The following is a 25176-nucleotide window of genomic DNA, read 5'->3' as shown; positions in this document are numbered from 1 at the left end:
AAAGACAATTTCCTGGGGCTGAGGGAATGGGGCGTGGAAGTGGTAGGAGCCAAGTGGATGAGCTCCGGAGGCTGAAGTGGCGCCCTTGGGCTTGAGTGAGCTATTCAACTGCAAGAGAGGCCTGGCTAAAGGAAAGGGCAGGGACTGACTAGGATGTGGAGTTTTAAGGGACCAGGACATTGAACTTGCTTGAAATGGCAACATGGGCCAACGGGAGAGTTACTGGGCAAGGCGGGAGGCCATGGCCCCAGAGCACCTAATTCTCCACTAAGGCCCAGGGTGAGAGGTCGAGCGTATCAATGGCTGAGCAGTTTACAAAGTCTTGGGGGTAGCTGTTGGCCTGGAATGGGTTCGGTGGGACTGTGGTGATGTGAGTGTTGTCACAGACAAGGCGTGAGAAGGACATTTTTCGCAGAGAGTCTTGCTGCTTCTCTGTGAAGACCCCAGGGTTTTCCCACCAGAACCTGCAGAGACAGAAGCAGGGTCACGTCCAGCTGCTGGCCTCTCCCCACTCTGCCAAAGGAAGTCACTGGGCACATGAGAAGCTCCACCTGTGCTGGAGCTGGGGTTAGTCTTCCCACAGGATGGTGGCCCAGTCACCTCAGAGAAGGGCTCCATCCAGGCCTCCCGGGTGGAGGTGTCACTTGCCTGTCTCCATCGCGGATCCGCTGGAACTGCTGGCCCAGGAGGCAGGCCAGGAGAGGTCCCACTCGGCCTCCTTCTACCAGGGGCTCAGCAATGGCCCCTATCCAGATGTCAATGTTGTCAGGGGTCTTGTAGAGATCTAGTAAGCTTCTGGCCAGCCTCTCGTTCCTCAGCACAGCACTCAGCTCCTCTAGCGTCCGTGGCTGTGAGAGGTCACAATAGCCTCTCCAGGAGTTGTACCCTGGGATGGAGAAGCTGGGGCTGTTTCATCCCAGGGACTTCCTGCTCATTTCCCCTTGGGAATAGACCCACTCCAGCTCCATAAGCCCCCAAAGTCTAGACTCACAGTCTTTGGGACAGGGGAAGTAGTGAGCCGTGGTTTTCTCTGTGTGGCACTGCAGTTGGGGAATAACTAGCAGCTTCCCTGGTGATTGCGACGGGTCCAGGCCCTAAGCTAAGCACTGTACAAATGTGTAAACTGAAGGAGAGAAATGGCCCAGAACTAGTAAATGGCACAGCTGGGATTTGAACTTGGACAGTTTGATTCTTAACTACATTAAATTGCCATTATGGGTATCAAAAAAAGTTCCAATGATCATTGGCTTCTCTCTATTGTTTTCTGGGATTCTAAGCTCATTTACAAGTTAGTTGTTGATCTCCTTTATAGCAGAGGAACTCCAAGATGGTACCAGGTATGTGCTCCTGTCTCTGCATTAGGGAAAATGAAAGATTCCATTTCAGGGATGGGCAATATGGGTTTTAAAAAACTGGCCTGCCTTCTGTTTCAGAATTGATCAGATGCTCACGGTTACAGAGGAGAATCTCCAGGGACCCTGGAAAGTAGCTACAAGTGCTCCAGGCTGGGCCAGACCCTAGGCCCACTTACCAGGCTGCCCGTGGTCCCGGCAGCGCTGGATGTTGATGGCAGCCAGGTCGAAGCCATGGATGGTGTGCGTCGGCTGGAAGAGCTTGTTGCGTACTTCTCCTGTCATCATTTTATTCTGATTCATCAACTTGGCCTTCTTGGCCAGCAGGCCTCGAACCAGAGGATCAATTCCACCTGCAAAGGGAGACCCAGAGGTCATCCTTAGGATGGAAGAGGAAGAGGACGTCTCCCACAGCCAGCCCCTCCCTCCACCAGACAAATTACCTGTCTAAAATAGGGCCAACTAAACATTCCTGGCTGGAAACAGCAAGAGAAGAAGATAACACAGGTGAGCTCAGGAAAAGGGGAGTCCAGATTGCCCACTCCTGGGGTGGTAGGAAGGGCCATTCATGGGACGGTGGCATGAATATAAATATCAAGACTGTTTTCAATCAAGACTGTTTTCAAGTTCTAGTTCCTCGAGTCAGCTCCTTCTCTTTCCATATATTGCCCTGAGGAATACTGTAGCACGGGAAGACGGGGGTGGGGGAGGGGGGGTGAGGGGCACATCTTTAAGAAATGGCCCTGGCTTGCTAGGCCCTTACTAAGCTAGTTTCAGCACAGAACAGACGGGGGTAAAGGACAGTTGCATCTAACCTCTGGCACCTCATGGGGTGGAAGGTTCTAGAAGAGAGCAGAGAAGAGCTATTTGAGAAGACCATGAACTCTGTCTTCAGAGGGCAGAGAAGCCCTAGGTCAAAGAGAAGAGGTAAGGAAATCCCAGGCAGCTTACAAGTTAGAAGGAGGAAAGGAATAACTGATAACCTCTTTTGTGTTAGGAATCATTTTAGGGTTCTCTACACATCTATTTCCTTTAACTTTTTGGATATCCTCCCGAGATGGGTACTATTATTGTCCCTATTATACAAACAAAGAAAATGAGGCTCAGTTAAGATGAATTCACTTGCCCAAGGCCCCACAGGAAGTGCTTGCAGTCTGACTTCCAGGCCAGGTGTCCCTAACAGCAAGCTGCAGCAAGGGGGAGTCAGGAGAGGGAGGGCCCTTTCCTGATTGGACATACCGTCTTTGACCATCCTCCAGGTGTTGAAGAAGAGCGTGTGCAGGGGGAGCTCTGGTTCTGGACCCCATGGCTGATAATTCTCATCCAAGCGGGACACAGTAGGGGGGATCTCCAAATGTCCAAAGCGGAACGCAAATGTAAAGACGTTGGAAATTCGGGGATCTACGGATTCATTGTAGCCTTGGTATGGGGGGATCCACTTCTGCATCTCAGAACCTAACACGATGGGTAGGTAGTCCCTAAAGGTGATAATCTAGAGGGAGAGGCAAATGAGGAAGAAAGAATGTGAGAAGGCTTAGACCTCTACAGAGGGAGGTTGAGGAGGAGCTGCCACCAAGGGGCATGAGCAGTCAAGGGTGGCAAACAGCCTTTGTACCTTGTTTCAATTCCTATGACCGTGGCAGACATTGTTAATCAAACATGACATTCTTTCTGTGATCTCACATGATTTGTTTCCACATAGGCAAATCAGTCATTTGAATTTGGCATTTGATATATATACGTCTCCATGCTTCTTTGCTCTAAGTTTATGACCTTGGTGCGAAAGTGGAAGTGCCTATATGTCATTTAAATGTAACAATGTCATATTATTAAACTTTTCCTCACAGGCCAGGGCAAGAGGGATGATGAACCACAGAAATGAGTCAGGGACCACCAAGGGAACTTCATTCCATCCCCAGTTTTGAAAGAAGTACTGCACCTTAGAGAGGCTAATTCCTGGTTTGGTTTTACTCAAAAACAATGAATTACTACAAAAAAGAAAAAAATCTCAATATTTATCCTTTCTTTCTTTGTCTATATGATGCATATTTTGACACAGTTTTAATCCTAGAGAGCATTTCCTCTTTGTCAATTAACATTTTCCACATTTCGACCTAGCTCTCACAATTATTTTAAATGTGTGCAATATTCTAATGCATTCATTGAGATTTACCCTCAGGTTGGCTTCCAGTCTGTCCATGGCTTAGCCTGTGGGGATATCATCCATCCAGCAGGCACTCTGCTCCCCAGGCTGTAGAGGATGCAGGAGACAGAGCCCTGCCTCTGGCCACAGTGACTGGCCCATCTGTGGCTCCAGAACAAGCTGGTATGATTCTCTCTCAGGAATTTAGATTCTGGATATAGCTATTTCAGACGATGCTTAATTTGAGAGGACAGATGAGATCACATGGGTGGTTATTTTTTTACCATCTGCTGGAAAGCAGAGAAAACCCATCTGCATTGAGAGTGGAGAAGTAGAGAGAGGAGCAGGGAGGAGGGAGCTAGCAAGAGTAGTTGCCCTACTTCCAGATGATTTCCATTCTCTGGTTCAACCCTGGATGAGGCTTTAACCACTCTGCTGACGATGGGGGTCCCAGGAGAAACCCTTCTCATCTTCCGTTTGACACTTGTATGGGGTTGAACCAAACTGAACATCTGAACTAGACTGAGTTGTTTTCTTGTAGGCCCCAAAGCCTTATTATGGATAAACTTGTGTCCCCTGCTAATCCATATGTCAAAGCTTCCAATGTGTGCATATGTGAAGGTGGAGTCTTGAAGGAGGAAACTGAGGTCACAAGGATGGCACGCTAATCCAGTAGGGCTGGTATCCCTATAAAGAGGGAGAGAGGCAGACAGAGAGGCAGGACAGGAATGAGAATGAACAGAGAAAAGACCAAGAGAGGACATGGGGGAAAGATGACTATAAGCTAAGGAGAAAGATCTGAGGAGAAACCAAACCTGCCAACACCTTGATCTTGAACTTGGCCTCCAGAACTGTGAGAAAATTCTGTTGTATAAGCCACCCTAAAATATTGACACTTTAGTATTTTGTTAAGGCAACCCTAGCAAACTAATACAATATTTAACTCATGCAATCTTTAGGCAGACATTTTTTTTTTTTATTCTGTTGGATGATTTCCTACAAACATCTCCAGCAGCATGATTTTGGGTCCTGGTTTTTTTTTGTTTTTTTTGTTTTGTTTTTTTAATATGAGAATAAGACTCAGAGGAAAGCCCCAGTCCCCGCTTCACATCCTCAGTCCTGGGGAAGCCCTGCCATCCCAGCCTTCGATCCACAGACCAGGCTGGCGGGTGGTCTGATCAGCCTGCAGAGGTGGCAGCAGTGAACACTGTGTCCCTTTGCTCTTTACCTTTGATTTTCACCAGGGATACCCAAGTATGTGGCTTCTGCTTCCCCAGAAGGTTGCTTAGCAACGGCTGACAGCCAGGAAAGAACCTTCTTGCACTGTAGACAGGACCAGCTGGGGCTAAGTGGGGAGCTCAGAAGCACCAGAAGAATGAAGCAGACCAGATCAGCATTGGAAGGGCTCAAGAAACTAAGCTGTCACTGGAACTAAAACGAAAGTAGATCAGAACCTACGTGCTAAACCTAAACAAGGTACCTGCAAGCTAAAACAGATTTTTTTTTAAATATTTTTTTAAGTTGTAGGTGGACACAATACCTTTATATTATTTATTTTTACGTGGTGCTGAGGATCGAACCCAGGGCCTCACACGTGCTAAGCAAGCACTCTACTGCTGAGCCACAACCCCAGCCCCTAAAACAGATTTTAAACAGGATCAAGCATCTCCTAATAGAAAAGCCAAAATGCCTTCAGATACAACTGAAAGTCATTCATAATACCAAGAACCAGGAAAGCCACACTGGTGAGCAAAGACAATCAACTGATGCCTCTAGCGACATGAATGTTGGAATTATCTGATAAAGATTTTTAAAGCAGCCACTTTAAAAATGTCTCAATAACTAATTATCGATTCTCCTCAAGAAAAGAAACGAAGGACAGAATATCTCAGCAAAAAGCAGAAGATGAAATAGAATGAAATTATGGGACTGAAAACATACTACTTGAAAAAAAGAACAAACAAAAATACTTGCATAGACTCAATAACAGTAGAGTGGACATAACCAAGGATAGAAATGAAGACAAATTAGTCGAATTTACTCAATCTGCACATCAGAGAGAAAATACACTGATTTTAAAAAGGAAAGAAAAAAAAAACCCTCCAGCAAGACAGAGTCACTGGATCTATAGGACAATAACAAACTATCTAACCCTCATATCAGTGGAGTCCCAGAAGCAGAGGAGAAAGGGAGTGAAACAGAAAAAGGATTTAAAAAAAAATGCTTGAAATTTTCTCCAAATTGGTGAAGGACATACATTTACACATACAAGAAGAGGAATGAACCCAAAATAAGATAAACCAAAAAGAAGTTCACTCCAAGACACATGACAATTAGATTTATGAAAACTAAACACATAGAAAAAGTTTTAAAAACTGTCAAAGAGAAGTGATACATTACCTAAAAAGAAATATCATTTCATGTAATAGCAAAATTCTCATCTGAAACCACAGAGGTCAGAATGAAGTGGAACATTTTTTAATGTGCTAAAAGAAAAGAATTGTCAATCCCAAATCTAACATCTGGTGAAACTGTTCCTCTGGAACAAGAAGAAAGTAAAGACATTCTCAAATAGAGGAAAGCTAAGAGAATTTACTGCTAGTCCATCTACCCTTAAAGAATGGCTACAAAGCTGGGTGTGGTGGGGCATGTCTGTAATCCCAGTGGCTTGGGATCCTGAGGCAGGAGGATCACAGGTTCAAAGACAACCTCAGCATCTTAGCCAGGATGTGAGCAACCTAGTGAGATCCCATCTCAAATAAAAAATAAGAAGGCCTAGGGATATAGCTCAGTGGTAGAGCACTTGTCTAGCATGCCCTGAGTTTAGACTTTACAATCACACAATGCATAATAGCAAAAAAAAAAAAAAAAAAAAAAAAAAGTAAGCATAATCAATTATTTTCTATCCTATAGGTTTCTTTAATAATATTCTATGACTGAAGCTCTATATGAGGTGGTGCTAAATGTATATAGAGAAAATACTTAAGAAAAATTAAACTTAAAAAGTGGGTCAAGTGGGGCTGGGGATGTGGCTCAAGTGGTAGCGCGCTCGCCTGGCATGCGTGCGGCCCGGGTTCGATTCTCAGCACCACGTACAAACAAAGATGTTGTGTCCGCCGAAAACTAAAACATAAATATTTAAAAAAAATTCTCTCTCTCTCTCTCTCTCTCTCTCTCTCCCCTCTCTCACTCTCTCTTTAAAAAAAAAAAAAAGTGGATCAAGTAAAAGGAAAGCATTCTGACATTTGCTACCAAAAACACAATCCATAAGAGGAAAAACTGACAAAAATGAGCCTCATTCAATTTAAAGTTAAAAGTGCTTGGTCTGCAAAAGACCTGTTAAGAGGATGAAACCCCTCTCAATAAAACCAAAACCAAACCAAACAAATTACTGTGCAGGTGGAAGAAAAAATACTTGCAAGTCATACGTCTGACAAAGGACTTGTGTCTAGAATATATAGAGAAAACTCTCAAAACTCAACATTAAAAGACAACAGCCCAAGAATACATGAACAGAACATTGAAAAGGCTATACATATGGCAAACAAGCACATGAAAATATGTTTAACACCACTAGCCACTAAGGAAATGCAAATTAAAACCACAATGAGATATCCCTACAGACCTATCAGTAAGGGTAGAAAAAAAGATAATAAGGATATCAAATGTTGAGCAGGATGCAGAGAAACTGGATCATGCATACATTGCTAGTGGGAATGTAAAATGGTACAGCCAGTTTAGAAAATAGTTTGGCAGTTCCTTTTAAAGGCAAAAATGGACTTACCATATGACCCAGTAATGGTAATCTCAGGCATATATTCCCTCAAAATAAAAAAAAAACAACTTATTTTCACACAGAAACTTATACATGAATGTTCATAGCAGCTTTATTCATAGTAACCTTAAACTGGAAGCTATCTAGATATCCTTCAATAGCTGAATGGTTAAAAAAAATGGTAGTAACACACACCATGCAGAAGGAAGAACTATTGAAATACACAACCGTTTGAATGAACTTCACAGAAATTATGCTAAATAAAAATGCCTATCTCAAAAGGATATATACTGCATCATTCCATTTATATAAAATTTGTGAAATAGCATAATTATTAAGATGGAGGATAGATTAGAATTTTGCAGGGGTTAGGGACATAGGCATGAGGGCGGAGATAGTTCTAAAGGAGTAGCATGAGATGGTGCAGTATCTTTATTGTGGCAGTATTCACATAAAGCTATACCTGTGCTAAAATTGCATGGAGCTTCACACACACACACACACACACACACACACACACACACACGATTCCATTTATGACTGGTAAAACCTGAACAAGCTGTATGGTTTGCATCAATGTTAACTTCCAGGTTTTGCTACTGTACCATGGCTATGCAAGATGTCAGCACTGGGAGAGGCTGGGTTAAGGGCACATGGACCTCTCTGTACATTTTTTTTGTTGGTTTGTTGGCTTGCTTTGCAACTTCTCAAGAAGCTATAATTATTTGAAAGTAAAATGTTTAAAAAGTATATATGGGGTAAATATCAACCCATCATTCCAAGTCTTCTATAGTCCCAATGCAGGCATGCTGAGGCACCAAGGTATGAACAACTCTCCAACACTCTGAACCCAGGGTTTCATTTTGGGACAGAGAAGCTGAAGAAACAAAAGGGGGGAGGGTTTTAAAGAGCAAGACAATGGAAGAGAAGCAGTAGTGGAGAGGAAGGGGCAGGGAGGTGTGGAGAACAGCAGAGGTGGCTTGGGGTACCACAGTGAGCAGAGGACAGAGCCTGGAGCAGGAATCCGGTGCCTGGCAGTGGGTTCCTGCACCTCTGTACCTGCATGAAGGCTCCCAGGATTTTCCGGGCTTCCTGGTACAGCTTCTCTCCATCCCATGGAGGGTTGAGTGTCTTCAGTTCCCTGGCCAGCCGGTTGTGCTCTCGAAGAAACAGGGTATGGGAAGTGGCCAGCAGGATCTGCTCTGAGGCTCGGGCATCTCCTGAAAGCCCAGAAGACAGGAAGATAGGTTTTCCCTGAGCAGAACTCGGTGAGCAACACAAAGACATGATAGTGCCCCAAGGTGCTCTCCTGGGGGCCCTCCATCTAAGGGAAGCCAGGTGGAGAGGGATAGGAGAGGGTGGAATCATAGCTTTGCATCTGAATTCTATACATGTATTCTTTAGCTGGGTGCTCTTGGGCAGTTTACTTGACATTTCTGAGCCTCAGTCTCATAACTTAGATGGGAAATTTTTTATAAATTATTACCCAACTTTCCAAGAAGGGCAGTTCAAATAAACAAACCTAGGGGCTTTTTACTCTGCAGAGTATCTTTGAAAATTTTATGAAAGCAGGTTTGAGGGTAGGAGCCTGGGTAAGGCTGAATTCCTCTGGGTAATAGAGGGAGAAGAATCTGGAGATGGGGCCCATTAGGGAGAAGGAGAGAAGCAAGGAGGGGGAGACAGTCAAAATGGTGAAGATCCGGTGTCTCACCAGGGGATTTCTCCCTGTGTTCTTTAGGCTTAAGAAAGGCCTGTTAAGGAGCTGGGATTGTGGCTCATCAGTAGAGCGCTCGCCTAGCACGGGCGGGACCCAGGTTTGATCCTCAGCACCATGTAAAAATAAAGGCATTATGTTGTGTCCACCTATGCCAAAAAATAAATATTAAAAAAAGAAAGGCCTGTTAAATTTGCTAATGCTTGGCGTTAGTGGCTATTTTTTATGAAAAACAGGAAAGCACTTGGTTCCATGCCTGGATTGGTGTGGGGTGTATGTGGGCACACAATTCAAAAGATCTACCAAAAGTCCTTGGCCTATGGGCTGGCATTCTGCTTTGTTAGGGTGGCCAGAGGTTTGTCCTGGGAGAGTAAATTCTGGAGGGTATGTTTCCAGAAGCCAGAGACACAGAGGACCAGGAAAGCATGAACCCCTGGAAAGAACAGAATCAGGAGGGCTCTGGTTGTGCACAGATTGTATGGAGTGGTAGGTTTGGGCTAAGGTTTTTCTTAATCTAGAACTTTCTCGTTGAGGAAAATGCCTTAATAAATGTATTTAAAATGAGACCAAAGATTCATCAACAAGAATGTTCACTACATTCTTTCTAAACACTAAGAAAACAAAGAGAAACTAGAATTGCCTCCAAAGAGGATCCAAAAAAAAAAAAAAAATTTTGGTTAAGATATACCACAGAATATCAGGCAGCCATTAAAAATCATGTTGTAGAAGAACAGATAATGATGTGGGATATGTTAGGGGAAGACATCAGATTATAGAGCATAACTTATAGTGTGACACATAAAATGATGAAGAAAAAAATGTGAGAGAAAAAACTGGAAAGACTGGCATTAAAATATTAATGATTGTTGGTGGGTGGTGGAATTATATGGATTTTGTTTATGCTTTTCTGGACTTTCGTACTTGTCATACAGTGAACACATGTTCCTAGATTTTTTTTTTTTTCCATCTGAGCCCCTCTGCTAGTCCTGGACCAGTGCCACAGACATTGGTGTCTTGTTGTGCATTTTCCCAAAAGGATGTTGAGAAGGGAGCAGTGGTAAAAGCTTCCCTGGATAATCCCTTGTCCCCAGGCCCATCATTCTCTTCCCAGCCTAGACTCACCTGCCAGGAAGCAGGGCACGCCAGCTGTCTTGTTGATAAACTCGCAGGGGCTAGGCTTCTTGGTGACAAAGGGCAGGTAGGGCAGCCCGTGGTCTGAGAACTCCTCATTGACAGCCATGAGGCCCAGGGGGCTACTGAGGTTGCGCAGATTACTGGCCAGGCTTGGCTCAGAGCCATACACGAAGCTGGCATCCAGGAAGGAGGTTAGAGCATTGATTTGCTCTCGGGCTAGTGACTGGTAGGGTGGAGTGGGGCAGACGAACCCAGCTCGGAAGAAAGGCATGCACTTCCCTTGAGTCTCCAACTTGGGGTCATTGGGTGGGAACTGCAGAGACATTGGGAGTGGGTGACCAGGCAGGAACAGCACACTAGACTGACAACCCCTCCCCAGGGTCAGACTGGATGCAAAGATGTGATGGTACCCTCCTGGAACCCTGGTGCCAGACATTGACCCCAGATGTCTCCTCAGGGACATTTCACATCCATGGCCCAACATGTCATGAAGTTCATTACATCCTATTGTGTAAAGAGCTGAGAGCAAGAATTCATTATTTCACAGCAAGGGCTCTGAATTTCTGGTGGGAAGGATGTCCTGGGATCCCTGGACAGGGAAGCAGCACATGAGATGGGAAAGGGTTTTGTTAACAATTACTATCAACAAAAGTAGCCCTTTGTTTATTCTGGACCTACCAGATGCCAGGCATTAGGCATACTTTATCTCACTTCAGTTCTCATAAAACCGTGTAAAGTAGACCATTCAGACCCTTTTTATGCATAAGAAAACTGAGACTCAGAAAGATTAAGTAACTTGCCTAGGCACTTACAAACTGGAAGGGAAAGATGTGAAATTCAGATCCAGATTGACCTCATTCCACAGCTCCTGTCCTTTATACCACAGCATGGAGCCTTGATTTGTTATTTGAGTGAATAAATAACACTCTAACTGCAAAGCCCACAAATAAGAAGAAAGGTACACCATTACAAGCTCGTCTCCCTGTCTGCTGGACATTGTCACCAATCCTTGCTGCTCACTGACTCATACATCAAGTTTTAGTTTTTTCTGGGAGACAAAATCATCCTTCAGGATTCCACTAACTTTAAATACAGGATGAACCTCCTGGGATGTTGGGAAAATGTAGAATCTATTTTCCAGTGTTTGGAGGAGCCTTGAGATTTTGCATTTCTAATAAACCCTCAGGTGATACTGATGCTGTTGGGTAGGGGATATAACCCCCCACCCAGCTTCCCAATTTTGCAATTAGTAGTTTACTTGTCCATTTCCCACACTGAGCCTTTGTCCTTGAGAGCAGGAACAGGGTCTTATTCACCTTCAAATCCCAGTGCTTGGTGCATTGCCTGGCACAGGGTAGATGGTTAATGTCTAATTACTGAATAAATGAATGCATGAGTGAGGCTTGGAAAGCTATCAAATCAGCATCCAAGATCCATCATGAGACCCTGGCCTTTAAGCTGGGAATGTCTGTTACATGGGCTCAGTATAGGGCTTGTCAAGGACGTTCACCTGCTGGGGCCTACCATGATGGGGAAACAGTTGTCTCCCTGGATACAGTACTCATCACACTGGGTTTTGGAGTACTCGCTACTCCCCATCTCTGTATCAGGGGCAAAGTCCAGGTCGTGGTCCACAACTTGACCCCACTGCATGAAGAGCAGGGACCTATTTTGGTCCAGAACACCATCCTCCTTCAGATAACCAGCAATCTGATTGGATACCTCCCGGGCCTACAGATGCAGAGAGAAAAGGAGAGCAGATTGAAGGAAAAAGTGCTTTGAGGATTCAGAGTCAATTTATTGAGCACAGTGAGCTTGTGAGGTGGGTAGCATTAGTCTACTTTGTAAATAAGGAGAGTGAATCCTAGAGAGGTGAAGTCAATGCTCTCAGGTCCTGGCAGGCATGGTACCGAATCCAGGTCTGTATCCCTTGACCATGCCCAAGGTCAGTGCTTTCTCCACTACTGAGAGGGGAAACAAAAGCAGGCTGCCTCTAAAGTAAGTGCCACAGAGGGGCCAGGTGTCTGGGCGTAGGGCAGGGGCTCTGGGGAGGTGCTGCCAACTCAGTTGAGGCCAAGAGATAGGACCCCCCAGGCAAATGACAGCTGATGCACCCCAGGGGCTGGGGCAGGGTAGGCAGGAGCAGGATGGGGCAGGGAAGCCATCTGCCTGGAGACCCCAGGGTATCTGGCCTGTGGCAGCTGGGACATGACCATCATGTGGCTGGACCCCAGGCTCTGCTGCCCTCTAGTGACATTTTGGGGAACAACCCAAATCATCTCTACTGGTGACTCCGCCGCGCATCCCTCTAGCCTTCCACCTATTTCTTTTCGTTTCCCTTGCGTGTTTGGGGGGTGCCTCGGTCCCCCTCCGACTCCCATCCTTCACCCGCATCCTCGAGGGCGCGCCCCACCCTGCCCGTCGGCGCTCACCAGCGGGAGCGGGAAGCCGTTCCGCGTCTTCCCCGGCGTCCACCCGTAGGGCAGGGAAAGCCAGTCCTGGTACTCGGCGGGCAGCCAGCGAGCCAGGGCCCTGTTGGCGGCGCCCAGCGCCGGCTTCCTCCTGGAACCCAGCAAGACGGTCTCAGCCCTGGCCGTCGGTTCTGTAGCACTGAGTCCCTAAGGCCTGGGGTTCCAGGACACACGACCTCGATGGGGACGAAGCAGGGAGCTCTGACCCAAAAAGGGGACGCGGAGGAGGTGCCTCTTAAATGTGGGGTCCTGAATCCCCACCCCTAAGGTGCAGGCCTCCTATGACCTGGTGAAAGGGCACACTTCCTGAGGGATACTGTGGCTCACTGGAGACATGCAATCTTTAGAAGGATCCAGAAGGACAAGGCAGTGGGAGTTCTGCCTGGCTCAGCGGGGCTGGGCAGGTGGGCTGGGCGCGGGGGTTGGAAGGCTCTGTCCCCGACACCCACTCCGGCCCAGTCACCTGTTGTTACAGTCTCCAGTGATGGTGCGGTAAGGACTGTCCATGTCGCATTTCTCTACAGGAGCAGGGGCTTCACAGCCCACCTCCCAAGAGAGCAAAGTCAAGTTCAGGCTGGAGCCTAAAACAGAAGGGACACCAAAGGGACCGGGTTCTTTTTCCATTCTGAGGCAGGAAACAGGGTGTCAGCTCCCTGTTACCCAGAACAAGATAGAGATCTCATCCACTTGCTAGATAATACCAGTAAATCCACGTGACCCAGGAGACTTAAATGTTGCCTCCACTAACAGAAGTGGTGACACCGGGGTTTGGAACAGGGAGCCTGTATTTATTGACCTTAGCACTTCCTCCAAGTAGAGGCCTCACAGATGGGTATTATACAAAGAACGCCCACACCCCCCCCCCCCCCATTAGGAGCTGGCAATGTGACCTTGGTAGGTCTGAGTTCATTCATCTGCAAAAACAGCAGTGGTCTAGCTGTCCTCTAAGCACCTCCTCGCTCTGCCAGTCTGGCCTATAGCTCTCAGGGGGAAAGGAATGCCAGCTTCTCGCAGGAAGTGCAGCTCTTGGCAGCCTCTGCTCTTTCCTGTGGGGAGATGATTCCTCCTGACCCCAGAGGGCTAGTGAGTTTTCTGTACCTGTGACGTTGGTCAAGGACGACTCCTGCCTCAGTCTCTTTAAGGACTCCTCCCACACCTGCCCATTGCGGATAGCTACTCGGGTTGGGCCTTTGGCTTGCTTGAGGTACTGTGAGAGATGTCGGGTGGTGGGAGTCTCAGAGCTCAGGGAGGACTTCAGCCTACAGTGGAGAGCAACAGGGGATCATGTAGAAGGAAGTTGGTGGCCCATTGGAGGAGCATCCAGTCGGTGTGTGCACAGGGAGGAGCCCCCGGGGTGTGGGCAGCACATAGGAGACAAATATTCTGTGCTCTTAGGATCTTTTCTCTATTTTTCTTCTAAAACCTCTGGAAAACCTTTTCAGAGAAGAGGAAGCTACTGTGGTCTTTAGGTATGTGTCAAGCTCTGAGGGAAGGTGGGGAAATGGATGAGAGCGGTCCCAGAGGGTAGCACTGGGCTGGCCTGAGAACTACCTAGGACCTATGGCATAGACTTGAGGAACCCCTTGTTTTAATTAGGTATATAAGACAGCAGAATGCATTTTGATTCACTGTAAACAGCTGCAGCACAACTTTTCATTTTTCTGGTTGTACACACAATGTAGCGTTGCTCCATATGTGCAGTCATACATGTACCTAGGGTAATGATGTCCATCTCATTCCACCATCTTTCCTGCCCCCATGCCCCCACCCCAACCCTCCCTCCCCTTTGCCCAATCAAAGTTCCTCCATTTTTAATTCTATGCGCCCCTCTCCCATGATGGATCAGCATCCACTTATCATAGAGAACATTCGGCCTTTGTTTTTTTGGGATTGGCTTACTTCGCTTAGCATGATATTCTCCAGCTCCATCCATTTATCTGCAAATGCCATAATTTAATTCTTTTTTTAATACTGAGTAATATTCCATTGTATATTTATACCACAATTTCTTTATCCATTCATCTATTGAAGGGCACCTAGGTGGGTTCCACAGTTTAGCTATTGTGAATTGAGCTACTGTAAACACTGATGTGGCTGTTCCTATAGTATGCTGATTTTAAGTCTTTTGGGCATAGACCGAGGAATGGGATAGCTGGGTCAAATGGTGGTTCCATTCCAAGTTTTCTAAGGAATCTTCACACTGCTTTCCAGATTGTGAACTTGCCCTTTTTATCCCTCCCTTCCCCCAGCTCAGCCACAAAGGAGGAGGAGGAAGAGAGGAAGTCCAGGAAAGAGGGAGAAGGTCACTGGGCTCCCTCCCCAAGCGATTCTGAGCTGAGGGAAGTGAGCAGCCTGGGGCTTTGTCTCATGCTGACCTTTTAATTCCTGAAATGGTACTGCTCTCGGGACCAGAAGTGACTAGAGAACATTTCATCATCTAAAAGTCACCCAAAAGAGTTATGGGACTGCTTCAGAGTTCATTCAAGGGCAAGGAGGAGAGAAGCCCTAGATATAGTATTAGGGACAGATTAAGAGGAAAGAATAAGGGTATTTCTGCTGGGTGCATGGTCCCTCTTTTCTCTTGTCAGCTCTCAATGGAATGTGGTATCCTGAGTGCAGGAACCCAGTCTGCCTTGTGTATGTCATGAATCCCAGTCCCTTCATGGGTGGAGGGTGGCTGATTGTGCTGGTGCCCTGGGGGATCCTAGGCTCTCTTGAGTGTGTTCTTTCCCTAGTTATTGTCAGTGCAGCCACTAATAGCTGATCCTGTGACCTCGTTGGGCACTTTTTTCTGAGCCACTGGAGCTCCCTGGTTGGAGGTCCCCAGGAGTAACACGAGTATGCTCCAGTACCTCCCTGTAGCCCCTAGCCTGCAGCCACATCTGCATGATGTGGGTAGGCAAAAGCCTTGCTCCTATTCTCCAAGCTTGGACAGGCTTTGGGGTACACCTTATACTCCAGGTCTCCCTGTGGGTCAGGCTGAAGTTAGACCTGAACCCACATCCTCACTTAACTTCTTCCTTTTACTTCTCTTCCCTTCTCTTTTCATTACAGCCTCCCTGAGAGACCTCCTCTTCAGAATTACCTGCAAGCAAATCCAGGCCTTGGTTCTGCTCCTGGGGAACCTGACCCAAATTAGTCCATATTCATTAAATGAATGAAGATCTTCTGGCTAGGCCCAGTGGCTCTAGCCAGGCATGGTAACACATGCTTATAATCCCAGCTACTCAGGAGACTGAGGCAGGAGGATTGCAAGTTAGAGGCCCACCTGGGCAATTTAGCAAGACCCTGTCTCAAAGTAAAATGAAAAGCACTGGGGATGTAGCTCAAAGGTAGACTGCTCCTGGATTCTATCTTCAGTATTGCAAATAAAACAAAGCAACAAAAAGACCTTCTACTTGGAGTCTTTCTGAGATGAGTACACACAACCCAAGGAAACATTAGACCACACAGAAGGAAGTCTCTACAGGACTAGATGAGATGTCCCTTCAAGATACCTTAGAGGCTGAGGATTTTAGGAGATGGGAGCTATTGTTCCTCCTTGCCACATACTTGGGGGTGAGGGGCAGGTGGAAGGACAAGCTTTATAATTGCTTTGGCTCACTGGCTTCTCAGAGCTGACCTAGATACGCTGGTTGTTACCAGGAATCCTCTGAGGGGAAGTACGCATATGCATCTCATATACATACCTGGTTCGGGAATCCAGGAAGGCCTTGTTGACTTGGACCTTGACCTGACTCACAGCATCTGAGATGGAAGCAGTGCTGTTGAACTGAGCTTGGGGGTGGGGAGGAAGGAAGAAGCAGAGCATCATATACCACTCACTGGAGAACCCCTGGCTTTTGTCTCCCTCTTCCTCAGTCATTACACCCACCAATCAAATCTGAGCAGTCAGAAGATCAAGACTAAGAAACTCTGAGGAGACCCTTTAAGGGCTGGAAGCACAGAATGGTTCGAGTACTCTCTAATCTTCAACAAGATGTCAAAATTACCCTTCCAAATTCCTCTTGAACACCCAGTGATGAGATTATTGAGTATCTGGTGTAACCACCCAAGTTGTCTTGGGCTCCCAGGCTCCGGGGGTTTTTTTCTGGCTCCTTGGGGTGATGGTTCCATGGACCATTAAACAAGTCTGTCAAAAAGTTGACTGAGCTGACATGGTGGCACTGTAATGCCAGATTCGTGGGACCCCAATAGACCTCTGGGAGCCAAATCCGATGCAATCACACAAGAGTCTTTACTGCAAGCTTGAGCCTGGACTCACAACCGTTTCTGACACAGAGGTCCCAGGGAGTGAGTTCCAGTCCTTTTTCCAGTGAGATCTTATAGGTTTTGGGGGATACTCTATGCGTCACAACATCACACAGCAAATCATTCCACACCACGGGAAAGTCAAACAACAGCTCTTAACATTGATTAGCACATTCACAGGCGAGAACAAGTTGGGTAGGGGTGATTGGTTAATATAAGAGGGAGATTCCTTTGAACTGATTGGTTTAGGCCACGAGGGGTGTACGTGCTAAACTACATGGTTTCCCAACATGTTATCAACTACCATAAACTACTGGGGGGTCATCTGGCATCCTAGGTATTTTCCCTGTCTCATGCTGATTGGAGGTGGCTAGGGGGGTTGCTATGGGTCCTCACCTAGCCTAACTGAGTCAGGGACACCTGGCACAGCAGACCTCTCCTGTTATTTACAGACAAACAACTCAGCAGGGTGGGTATGTGCTTAGGAGTGCTCTGTGGGTTTTTCCCAGGACAAGGGTCACGCCCCCTTCCTTAGGACAGGCCTTGAGGTAGAAGCTGCTATTATTTATTTATTTTCAAAAATGGAGTCATCAGTTTCTCAGAACACACCTGTAATTCCAGGGACTTGAGAGGTGGAGACAGGAGCATTACAATGTCAAAGCTAGCCTCAGCAATTTAGTGAGGCCCTAAGCAACTTAGCAAGACCCTATCTCAAAAGAAAAAATAAAAGGGTTGGGGATGTGTCTCAGTGGTAAAATACCCCTGAGTTCAATCCCTAGAACAACAACAACCAAAAATTAACTGATCACCAGGACTCTGAAGTAGGGAAGGGAATGGCATGAAGGTAGAGGCAGGATTCCTTGTTTTCATTCCTTTTGGAGTCTGGAGTGTAAGGGGTAGTCTCCATTCTCTGAACAAGGAGAATATGGTGGATTGAAGATCCGTCCAAAACTCATGGCCACTTGGAACCTCAGAATGTGATCTTACGTTTGCAAATAATCTTTGCAGATATAAAATGAGGTCAAACTGGATAAAAGGTGAACCCTAAATCCAGCAACTGGTGGGTTTTGTGAGTAGAGAAGTGGACACACAGAGCAGGCCATGAGAAGGCTGAGGCAGAGACTGGAGTCATGCAGCTGTGACTGGAGGACATCAAGGATGCCTAGAGCCACTGGAAGCTGCAAGAGGCAAGGAAGGATCCTCCTCTAGACTCTTCAGAGGGAGCATGACCTTGCCATCACCTTGATTTTGAATTTCTAGCCTCCTGGATTGTAAGAGTGTAACTTTCTGTTGTCCTCAGTCACTCATGTATGCTGCTTTGTTACAGCAGCCCCAGGAAGCAAATACAGTGTGGCACTTACCACTTGTGTTAGATGCTGCAGCCTGGAACGAGATCAGGAAAGTCAGGAAGGCTGGGAGCCAGAGAAGGACCCTCATCACTAAAAGAGATTCAGGATATAGTGAGTCTCTCTGGAGCTCTAGTGGTGGGGACTGAATTGCAGAAAGGAGAGAAACCCCCGGGGAACACCAGACACCCTAACATGAGAACAGGAAAGGGAGAACCACACGAACTCATTAAGCATCTACTGTATACACAGGCTTATTGTAGGTACTGAGAGAGATGAAAGAGGCAATGGTGGGATTCAGACTCTGAGGCCCTGAGTTGTAGTCCTACATTTGCTGTAACCTTGATCTGTGATCTTGCCCAGTTACTTAAACATCTCTGGGCCCCTGGCCTGCCCAGTAAAGGGTGAGACCGAGTGATCCAGGATGTCTGATTCTGCCCCGACATCCTGTGATCTGAGATCCTATACCTGTTTTGTGCCTGATCCTATATGAGAAATGTTGTTACAAACCTCTTAGAGAACTCTCTCCTTCCCTCCAGGACATTTTCTTTCCTTCCCGTCAGTCTCCTCTGGTATAGCACCAGAGAGGTGTGCCCAAGAGACAAACACTCCATGCCCCTCTTCAAAAACCCCACAGGACTTTCTCTTCCTGCAGAGAGTCAATTTGCTGGGAAGGGTCCCCTGAGCCCACAGCTGTGTCCCAGGCTTCTTGGAGAGATTCTGGTTCCTGAAGTAACCCCTTCATCATGACATTTAACTCTGAACCTAAAGCAGCAGAGTAAAAATTTGGCAAACTTTGTCTTTTTTCAGTGTTGGGGACCGAAGCCAGGGCTATAAGCTAGGCAAGCACTCTGTCACTGAGCTATATCCCCAGCTGTATCCCTGGCCCTGGGCAGCCTTGTCTTCTGATGAGGGTTTTCATTGGGTTGAGTGAAGTTGACTTAAAAAATCTTTGGAAGAGGTTCTGGCTGCACTCTGGGGCAGGGGGTGCCATGGTGTGCAGATGGGATATGGTGTCGTTATACCAGGCTCTTGACAGGATCCTCAGCCTTCACAAGAGGGTCTGGCTTTTCTCTACATCATGATGTTCCCTGGTTGGACTCCAGAAACTGTCCAGGAGAACAACCGCAGATGGGCCACCCCCTCCATATCTGTGCAAAGCTCCCTGCAGTTCTGAAGCTTTGCCTCAGAGCAGCCCAGCCCACCAGACACTCCCCAAAGCGCCTCCCCGTGGGCCAGCCCAGACCAGAGAAAGAGAACCATGTCCCTAGACCATGTAATTTTGGCCTTCTTCACATACCTCAAACTTTCCCTCTGCCCTTGTCTCCCCAACCCCTGAGTGATCTTTATTTGTTGAAAATATATTTTTTGTAAACAAACTTTAGAAAGAAGGCAAGATAAGAGAAAATATCTATCTGGCCAAGAACTTCCCCCTGCCCCCCGCCCCCGCACCCGGGGGAGAATTCTCCAACAGTTCAACCCCTGAGTGGGCTCTTTTCTTTAGACATGTATGGTCCTGAGTTGGAAAAGCTGACTCTGACCTTCTCTCCCTGTTTCCCTTTCTTTGTGGGTGGGAGGACCACTTGAGGGTTCACTGAGTCAACAGAAATCTGCCCTTTCAGGCAAACAAAGATGGTGGTTTGGAAGTCAAAGGTTTGCTTGGCTTTCAGAAGAAAAAAGGTATGATTAAAACACACACACACACACACACACACACACACACACACATACACACACACACACCACACAGCAGGGCTGTGGTTGTGGCTCGGTGGCAGAACGCTTGCCTAGCACATGTGAGACACTGGGTTCCATCCTCAGCACCACATAAAAATAAATAAATAAAATAAAGGGTATTGAGTCCATCTACAACTAAATTAAAAAAAATTTTTTTAGATGTACAAAATATCTTTATTTTATTCATTTATGTGGTGCTGAGGATTGAACCCAGTGCCCCACACATGGAAGGCAAGTGCTCTACCACTGAGCCACAACCCCAGCCCTACAACTAAATTTTTTTAAAAAAAATCTCTGATGTTAAATTATTTAAAAAGAAGCACACAGCATAAAATTTACTATCTTACCCACTCAGGACAGTTCAGAGCTCTAGAATATTTATTTATTTACTTACTTACTTATTATGGTACTAGATTGAATGCAATGCCTCATGCTTGCTAGGTAAGTGTTCTACCATTGAGCTTCATCCCAGTCTTTTATAATTTTTAATTTGAGACAGTTTTGCTAAGTTGTCCTGGCTAATCTTGAACTTGCAATCCTCCTGCCTCAGCATCCAGAGTAGCTGGGATTACAGGTGTGCATCCTTGCACATGGCTAGAACCTTTTCATTCTGCAAAACTGAAACTCTACTCATTGAAACCAACTCCCCATTCTGTCCCTACTTCAGTCTCTGGCAACCACCATATCACTGAACAAGGACTGATGGTCACGTGAGCACTCATTATTTTACTCTTTGAGTGACTAAAGGACACGAATTATGATTAAAAGATCAAACTATGAAAAATGGCCTCATCAGAGACTGAGGAAGAAAAAAAAATATCACAGCTGAAAGATGAAATTTGAGAAATCTGAGCAGGAAACAAAATTGAGATACTTGTTTCTCCACTCCTTTTCTTTGAGACATTTTTCATGCTTTCCTCACTGGAAAATTAGGGAGGGAGGAATTCAAGGTCAAAGCTGAATAATTTTCTGTGTCTTGGCCATGTTCCTGATTGGTATGAAGGAAGGGTGTGGAACAGAAAGCAGAACCAGGCAATTTGGGATCACGCCACTGAAAGATGGGTATGCAGAAAAATTATGGAAAGACACTGTCAGCAGCCGAAACCAAGCAGGGCAAAGGGCAGGGGCCACGGGTTTTAGAGTATACAAGGCCAATAAGAGGCTTCTGTGATGTTTGGATGTTTACCCACATTCTTATCCTCACAGTTAAGGCAGAAAGCTTTTCTCAAGTCCCTGAGTTTTTGCCAAAGCCTGCAGCCTTTCCAGTGCCCCAGTCTCTGCCCCTCAAACATCAAGTTGGTCCACAATCCCATGACTTGACTTATGCAATGTCCTCCATGCCTCATAAACTCTGATAATTCTTTAAAACCCACACCAAATGCTCTGTGAAGTTTACCAAATTATCCAAAGTTAGGTCATACTTGTTTCTGCACCTCCTGGTACTTTCTTTTACACTACTGTTTTCATGCCTGTGTCCCTATCAGCCCATAGCTCTTTAGGGCAATATCATGTATGTTTCCTTTTCCAGTGCCTAAGCATAGTGTGGGTATGTAACAGGGGCCAGGTTGGTGCTGGATGAATGACAGAGCAGAGAAGTCTTCCATCTGGACATTACCAAGGGAGACAGTGGTGTGTTCTCTTAGCAGGCTTATCACACCCTAGTGTACCTCAGAATCACCTGGGAATCTTGGTAAATGCACGTCAGCAAGCTCCCAGGGGAAGCTGCTGGTCTGTAGAACACACTCTGAGAACCATGCCTTTTGAGAGTTTGGCTCCCACACTACTGAGCACTCACCAAAGAGACTGGAGGAAGGCCTGAGAAGGGAAGGAACTGGTGGGATTCTTTTTCATGAATGGTAAGAACTCTGTTGAAGGTGGTAAATGAGCAATAGGAAAGCCAAAAAATACCAACTTGCCCTTTCCCCGCAAAACACTCTATTTGATCTTTTGAGCAGCTCCAGAATCAAGAGGAGGCTGAAGAGGAGATAGCTGTAATATGATGCATGCTTTTTGGTTTTCATCCATAGTACCTGGCTCAAAATGCCCTCCCTAGGTTAGGCCATACTAGAACTTATTAGAACACATGAGAACATGCTAGAACTTTTTCCCCCCAAGGCAAGTCACAGAAGCTCTGATCTCCTGCCTTTTTTGTCTTAGAGCTAGTGTTAATAAAATTCTCCAACCAGCTTTGTCTGATAGTGTCAGAAGGGGTCCTGCCCCATGTTTGGGAGGGTGGAATGCTGCCCAGAGAGGTCAAGAGCTTGCTGGGTTTACCCACTCAGCCTATCAGCAGTAGATCTACATGGTTGTCTGGGCTTCTGATATGTTTATCTAATAAATATCCATAAAAAACCCAAAAGGACAGAATTCAGAAAGTTTCTAGTAGTTGAACCTATGGAGGTTTCTGGAAGGTGGTTTGCCCTGAGAGGGCATGGAAATTCCATGTTTCTTTCCTTATATCTTGCCCTATTGCCCCTCTTCATCTGTATCCCATCCAATATCTTTTATCATAAATTGGTTAAACATAAATGATTGTTTCCCCTGAGTTTTGTGAACAATTTTAGCAAATTAATCAAACCTGAAGAAGGTGCTGTGGGAACTGATTTATAGGCTTGTGGTTGGCACATGGAGCAGCTAGGGGTGCGGTCCTGGGACTAAGCTTTTAACCTGTGAGATCTGATGCTATCTCCAGGTATACAGTGTCAGAAATGAATGGGATCGAAGGGTATACAGCTGATGTCCACTACTACAGCACTGCCTGCTTGGTCAGTGGAGAAAACTCACACACACCTGGTGCCAGAAACATGTTGTCAGAATATAGTAGAAGAAACTGAATATGAGTTTGAAATTGTTTTCCTTCTATAGATCAATGGCTTTCATCAAGCCCTGTAGAGCAGAAATAATCTTCTACTTCTGCTGAAAGTGTTGGTTACATGCAGAATGCATCTGATTGCATAAAAAACAATATGGTTTAATCATCCAGTCTCCAAAAGTGAATCCCAACTAGCACTTCCACAAGTCCTGCACCTGATCCATAGGTCATTTAAGGCACTAGGGACTATTCAGGGCTAATTAAATGTTCAGATCTGCTGCAGATTGCAGGCAAGAGATGCTGTAGATGAGATGAAGGACTGCAAGCCCTGGTTTAGGGAGCCCCTTAAAACATTGAGGAATTTCCACTATAGTGAAGGGTCATACTATTTTACATTCATCTCAAGAATACCACACAGACCACCATTCTGTTACTATCCCCCCAACTTTCTGGGTGATCTGGGTGATCCTGCGTACCAGTCTTAAGCCTCAGCTCCTAAGCAGGATGGGTTCTAGGAGGTATACGGTACCTTCTAGCCCTGAGAGTTTATGATTCTATGACTTAATTTTCAGGAGCAGAAAAACTTCCTTGCTCTGTAGTAGATTTAGACACATTTTCTCTCACATCAAACAGGGACAATAGCCAAATCTGGCGCGCACACACAAAACCCCCAGGAAGACAGATCTAAATTCTGCACTAAGCTTTCTGAAAAGTCTTTAGGAAATTTCACCAGCAGCTTTGCAGAAACCAGGAAAGATTAATGTGAACAGGTCTTACCTGCCAGTGCCTTGGCCTCTTGTGGCAGCCAGGAGAGTTGCTGTGCTCCGAGGAGCTGGCCTTTTATACTTTCTTGCAGGAATTTATTTCTGGGAAAGGCCCAGAAGGAAAGATTTTGAGGGACTGAGGTGGCTTGAAGGAGACGCTCAGGTTGGACAGGATACACCCTTGTGACTCCAGGCAGGTGCACGAGGAAACTGCAGAAATGGTAAGGATTGGCTGGTGCAATATTGTTGACTCTGAGTGAAGCAACTCCTCTTCTTCCCATTTGCCAGTTTGAATATACCTGGTGTAGTTGTGGAAGGCAAAACTCCAAGACGGAGCATGCTCGTCTCTTAACCCCTAAGGTTCTGAATAATTCTTTAAATTGCAAATAATTAAATGACACTCTTTTCCCATTCATTTTTTTTTTTTTTTACTGCTTTTTGATTCCTCCTTTGCCTTTCACCCAATCTATTGTACAATCAATGGATTTAGTTCTGGGGATTTAAAGTGATTAAAAAACATTAACTCTTGTTGGTCAAAATGGTAGACAGGTGACATTTTGGAGGAAGCCACTGTCTGTCAAGGTGAGAAGAGCCCTAAGGTTGTCATCAGGCTGGTGGGTTTCAGCCCATACCTCTGTCAACATATGGCTCTGAACAAATCACTTCACCTTTTGATGTCTTCAATTTTCTAGTAATAGTAAAATCAATGGATGGTTTAGATTTTTATTATGATTATGATTCTATGACTTTATGCCTTCTACAGGTTGCCCCATTAAAAAAATACCAGTATCCTAGAAATTAATGATCTAATGCCTGGGTATTAATGTTATATGTCTTCTACCTCAATGGCTTTAAAAATTCAAATTCATTAGATCCACACCAAACAAAAACAGGAAACGTAAAAAAAAAATGTCATGAAAGTATATTTTACAGACAGACATTTTAAACCATAAGCCTCTTTATGAAATGATACTTTGAACTGGAAATTCTCTGGGTATCTAGACATTCAGAAACTTGTCTAACTGAATCCAGACACTTTGGCTTACCTTAAAAAAAAAAAAAAGTGATGTCCCTTTTCCAGTAGATGGGCTGTATCTAAAGACAGTTTCTCTTGCTATGAAGCCAGGCACATGAGGTGGGCATCTCAGAAGGCAGCTATCCAGGGAAGGTGAATGAGACCTCAAGCTCTTCTTTGAAATATGTTTCAGTTCCTTGGGCAAGAACTGTTTATCTAATCATTCCCTGAATGTTGGAATCTGCTTCTGGGTTTCATACTTAGGGTCCAGGAATCAATATCTTTAGATGACTTGGGTTGGTTGGTTTGGCTGTTTGGTTTGGGTGGTGCTTGGAATCTCACCCAGAACCTGACACGTTAGGCAAATGCTCTACCACTGAGCTATATCCCCCGCCCCTATAGAGGGATTTTGATCTCATTGAGTCTGGATTATTTCAAGATGGAACTTCCTTCTAGAAGATCCCATAATATGACTTCCTGTGGGCGATATACTATGAGCTACCAGAGTTAGGGTATCAGCAAAATGAGGGTCTGACTATCTCTGGGTCTTTGTTATGTTATGGCATCATGTAGTATGTCCTAGCTTGGACTTTTACGTAATGCTAGAGAAGGAGCAGGTCAGCTGCAGCCTAGTATGGTTCATCCAATGATCTTGGCATGAA

General features: G+C 45.7%; 1 protein-coding gene and 1 long non-coding RNA gene across 3 annotated transcripts; one reads left to right on the top strand and one right to left on the bottom strand.

The window, feature by feature from the left end:
- Positions 1-256: 256 nt before the first annotated feature.
- On the bottom strand, positions 257-18277 carry Lpo (lactoperoxidase). 2 transcript variants are annotated; one of them, XM_076869889.1, is made up of 12 exons: positions 18202-18277; positions 16279-16366; positions 13688-13848; positions 13053-13170; positions 12551-12680; positions 11643-11849; positions 10107-10431; positions 8330-8490; positions 2592-2844; positions 1532-1705; positions 649-886; positions 257-464 (listed from the first exon to the last, which is right to left on the bottom strand). In XM_076869889.1, the coding sequence occupies exons 1-12, from the start codon at positions 18275-18277 to the stop codon at positions 257-259; spliced, it is 2139 nt and encodes a 712-aa protein (XP_076726004.1). The 2 variants fall into 2 exon arrangements, with proteins under 2 accessions (XP_076726004.1, XP_076726005.1); XM_076869890.1 differs by lacking the exons at positions 13688-13848; positions 16279-16366.
- On the top strand, positions 13700-15915 carry LOC143409544 (uncharacterized). Its single transcript, XR_013092665.1, has 3 exons — positions 13700-13793; positions 14839-14982; positions 15644-15915. It is a non-coding gene; the product is annotated as an uncharacterized LOC143409544 (long non-coding RNA).
- Positions 18278-25176: the final 6899 nt, after the last annotated feature.

Source organism: Callospermophilus lateralis, chromosome 11 (genome assembly GCF_048772815.1).
Source record: "Callospermophilus lateralis isolate mCalLat2 chromosome 11, mCalLat2.hap1, whole genome shotgun sequence".
In the NCBI taxonomy this organism is placed as follows: domain Eukaryota; kingdom Metazoa; phylum Chordata; class Mammalia; order Rodentia; family Sciuridae; genus Callospermophilus; species Callospermophilus lateralis.
This window is presented reverse-complemented; position numbering and strand designations above follow the sequence as displayed.

Excerpts from the sequence above, each read along its gene's own strand:
- Lpo (XM_076869889.1), bottom strand. The coding sequence starts at position 18,277 with ATGAGGGTCCTTCTCTGGCTCCCAGCCTTCCTGACTTTCCTGATCTCG. Across the intron at positions 12,681-13,052 it reads ACTGGAGACTGTAACAACAG|GAGGAAGCCGGCGCTGGGCG; the intron begins GTGACTGGGCCG and ends GCTGGGTTCCAG. Across the intron at positions 465-648 it reads CGGATCCGCGATGGAGACAG|GTTCTGGTGGGAAAACCCTG; the intron begins GCAAGTGACACC and ends CTGTCTCTGCAG.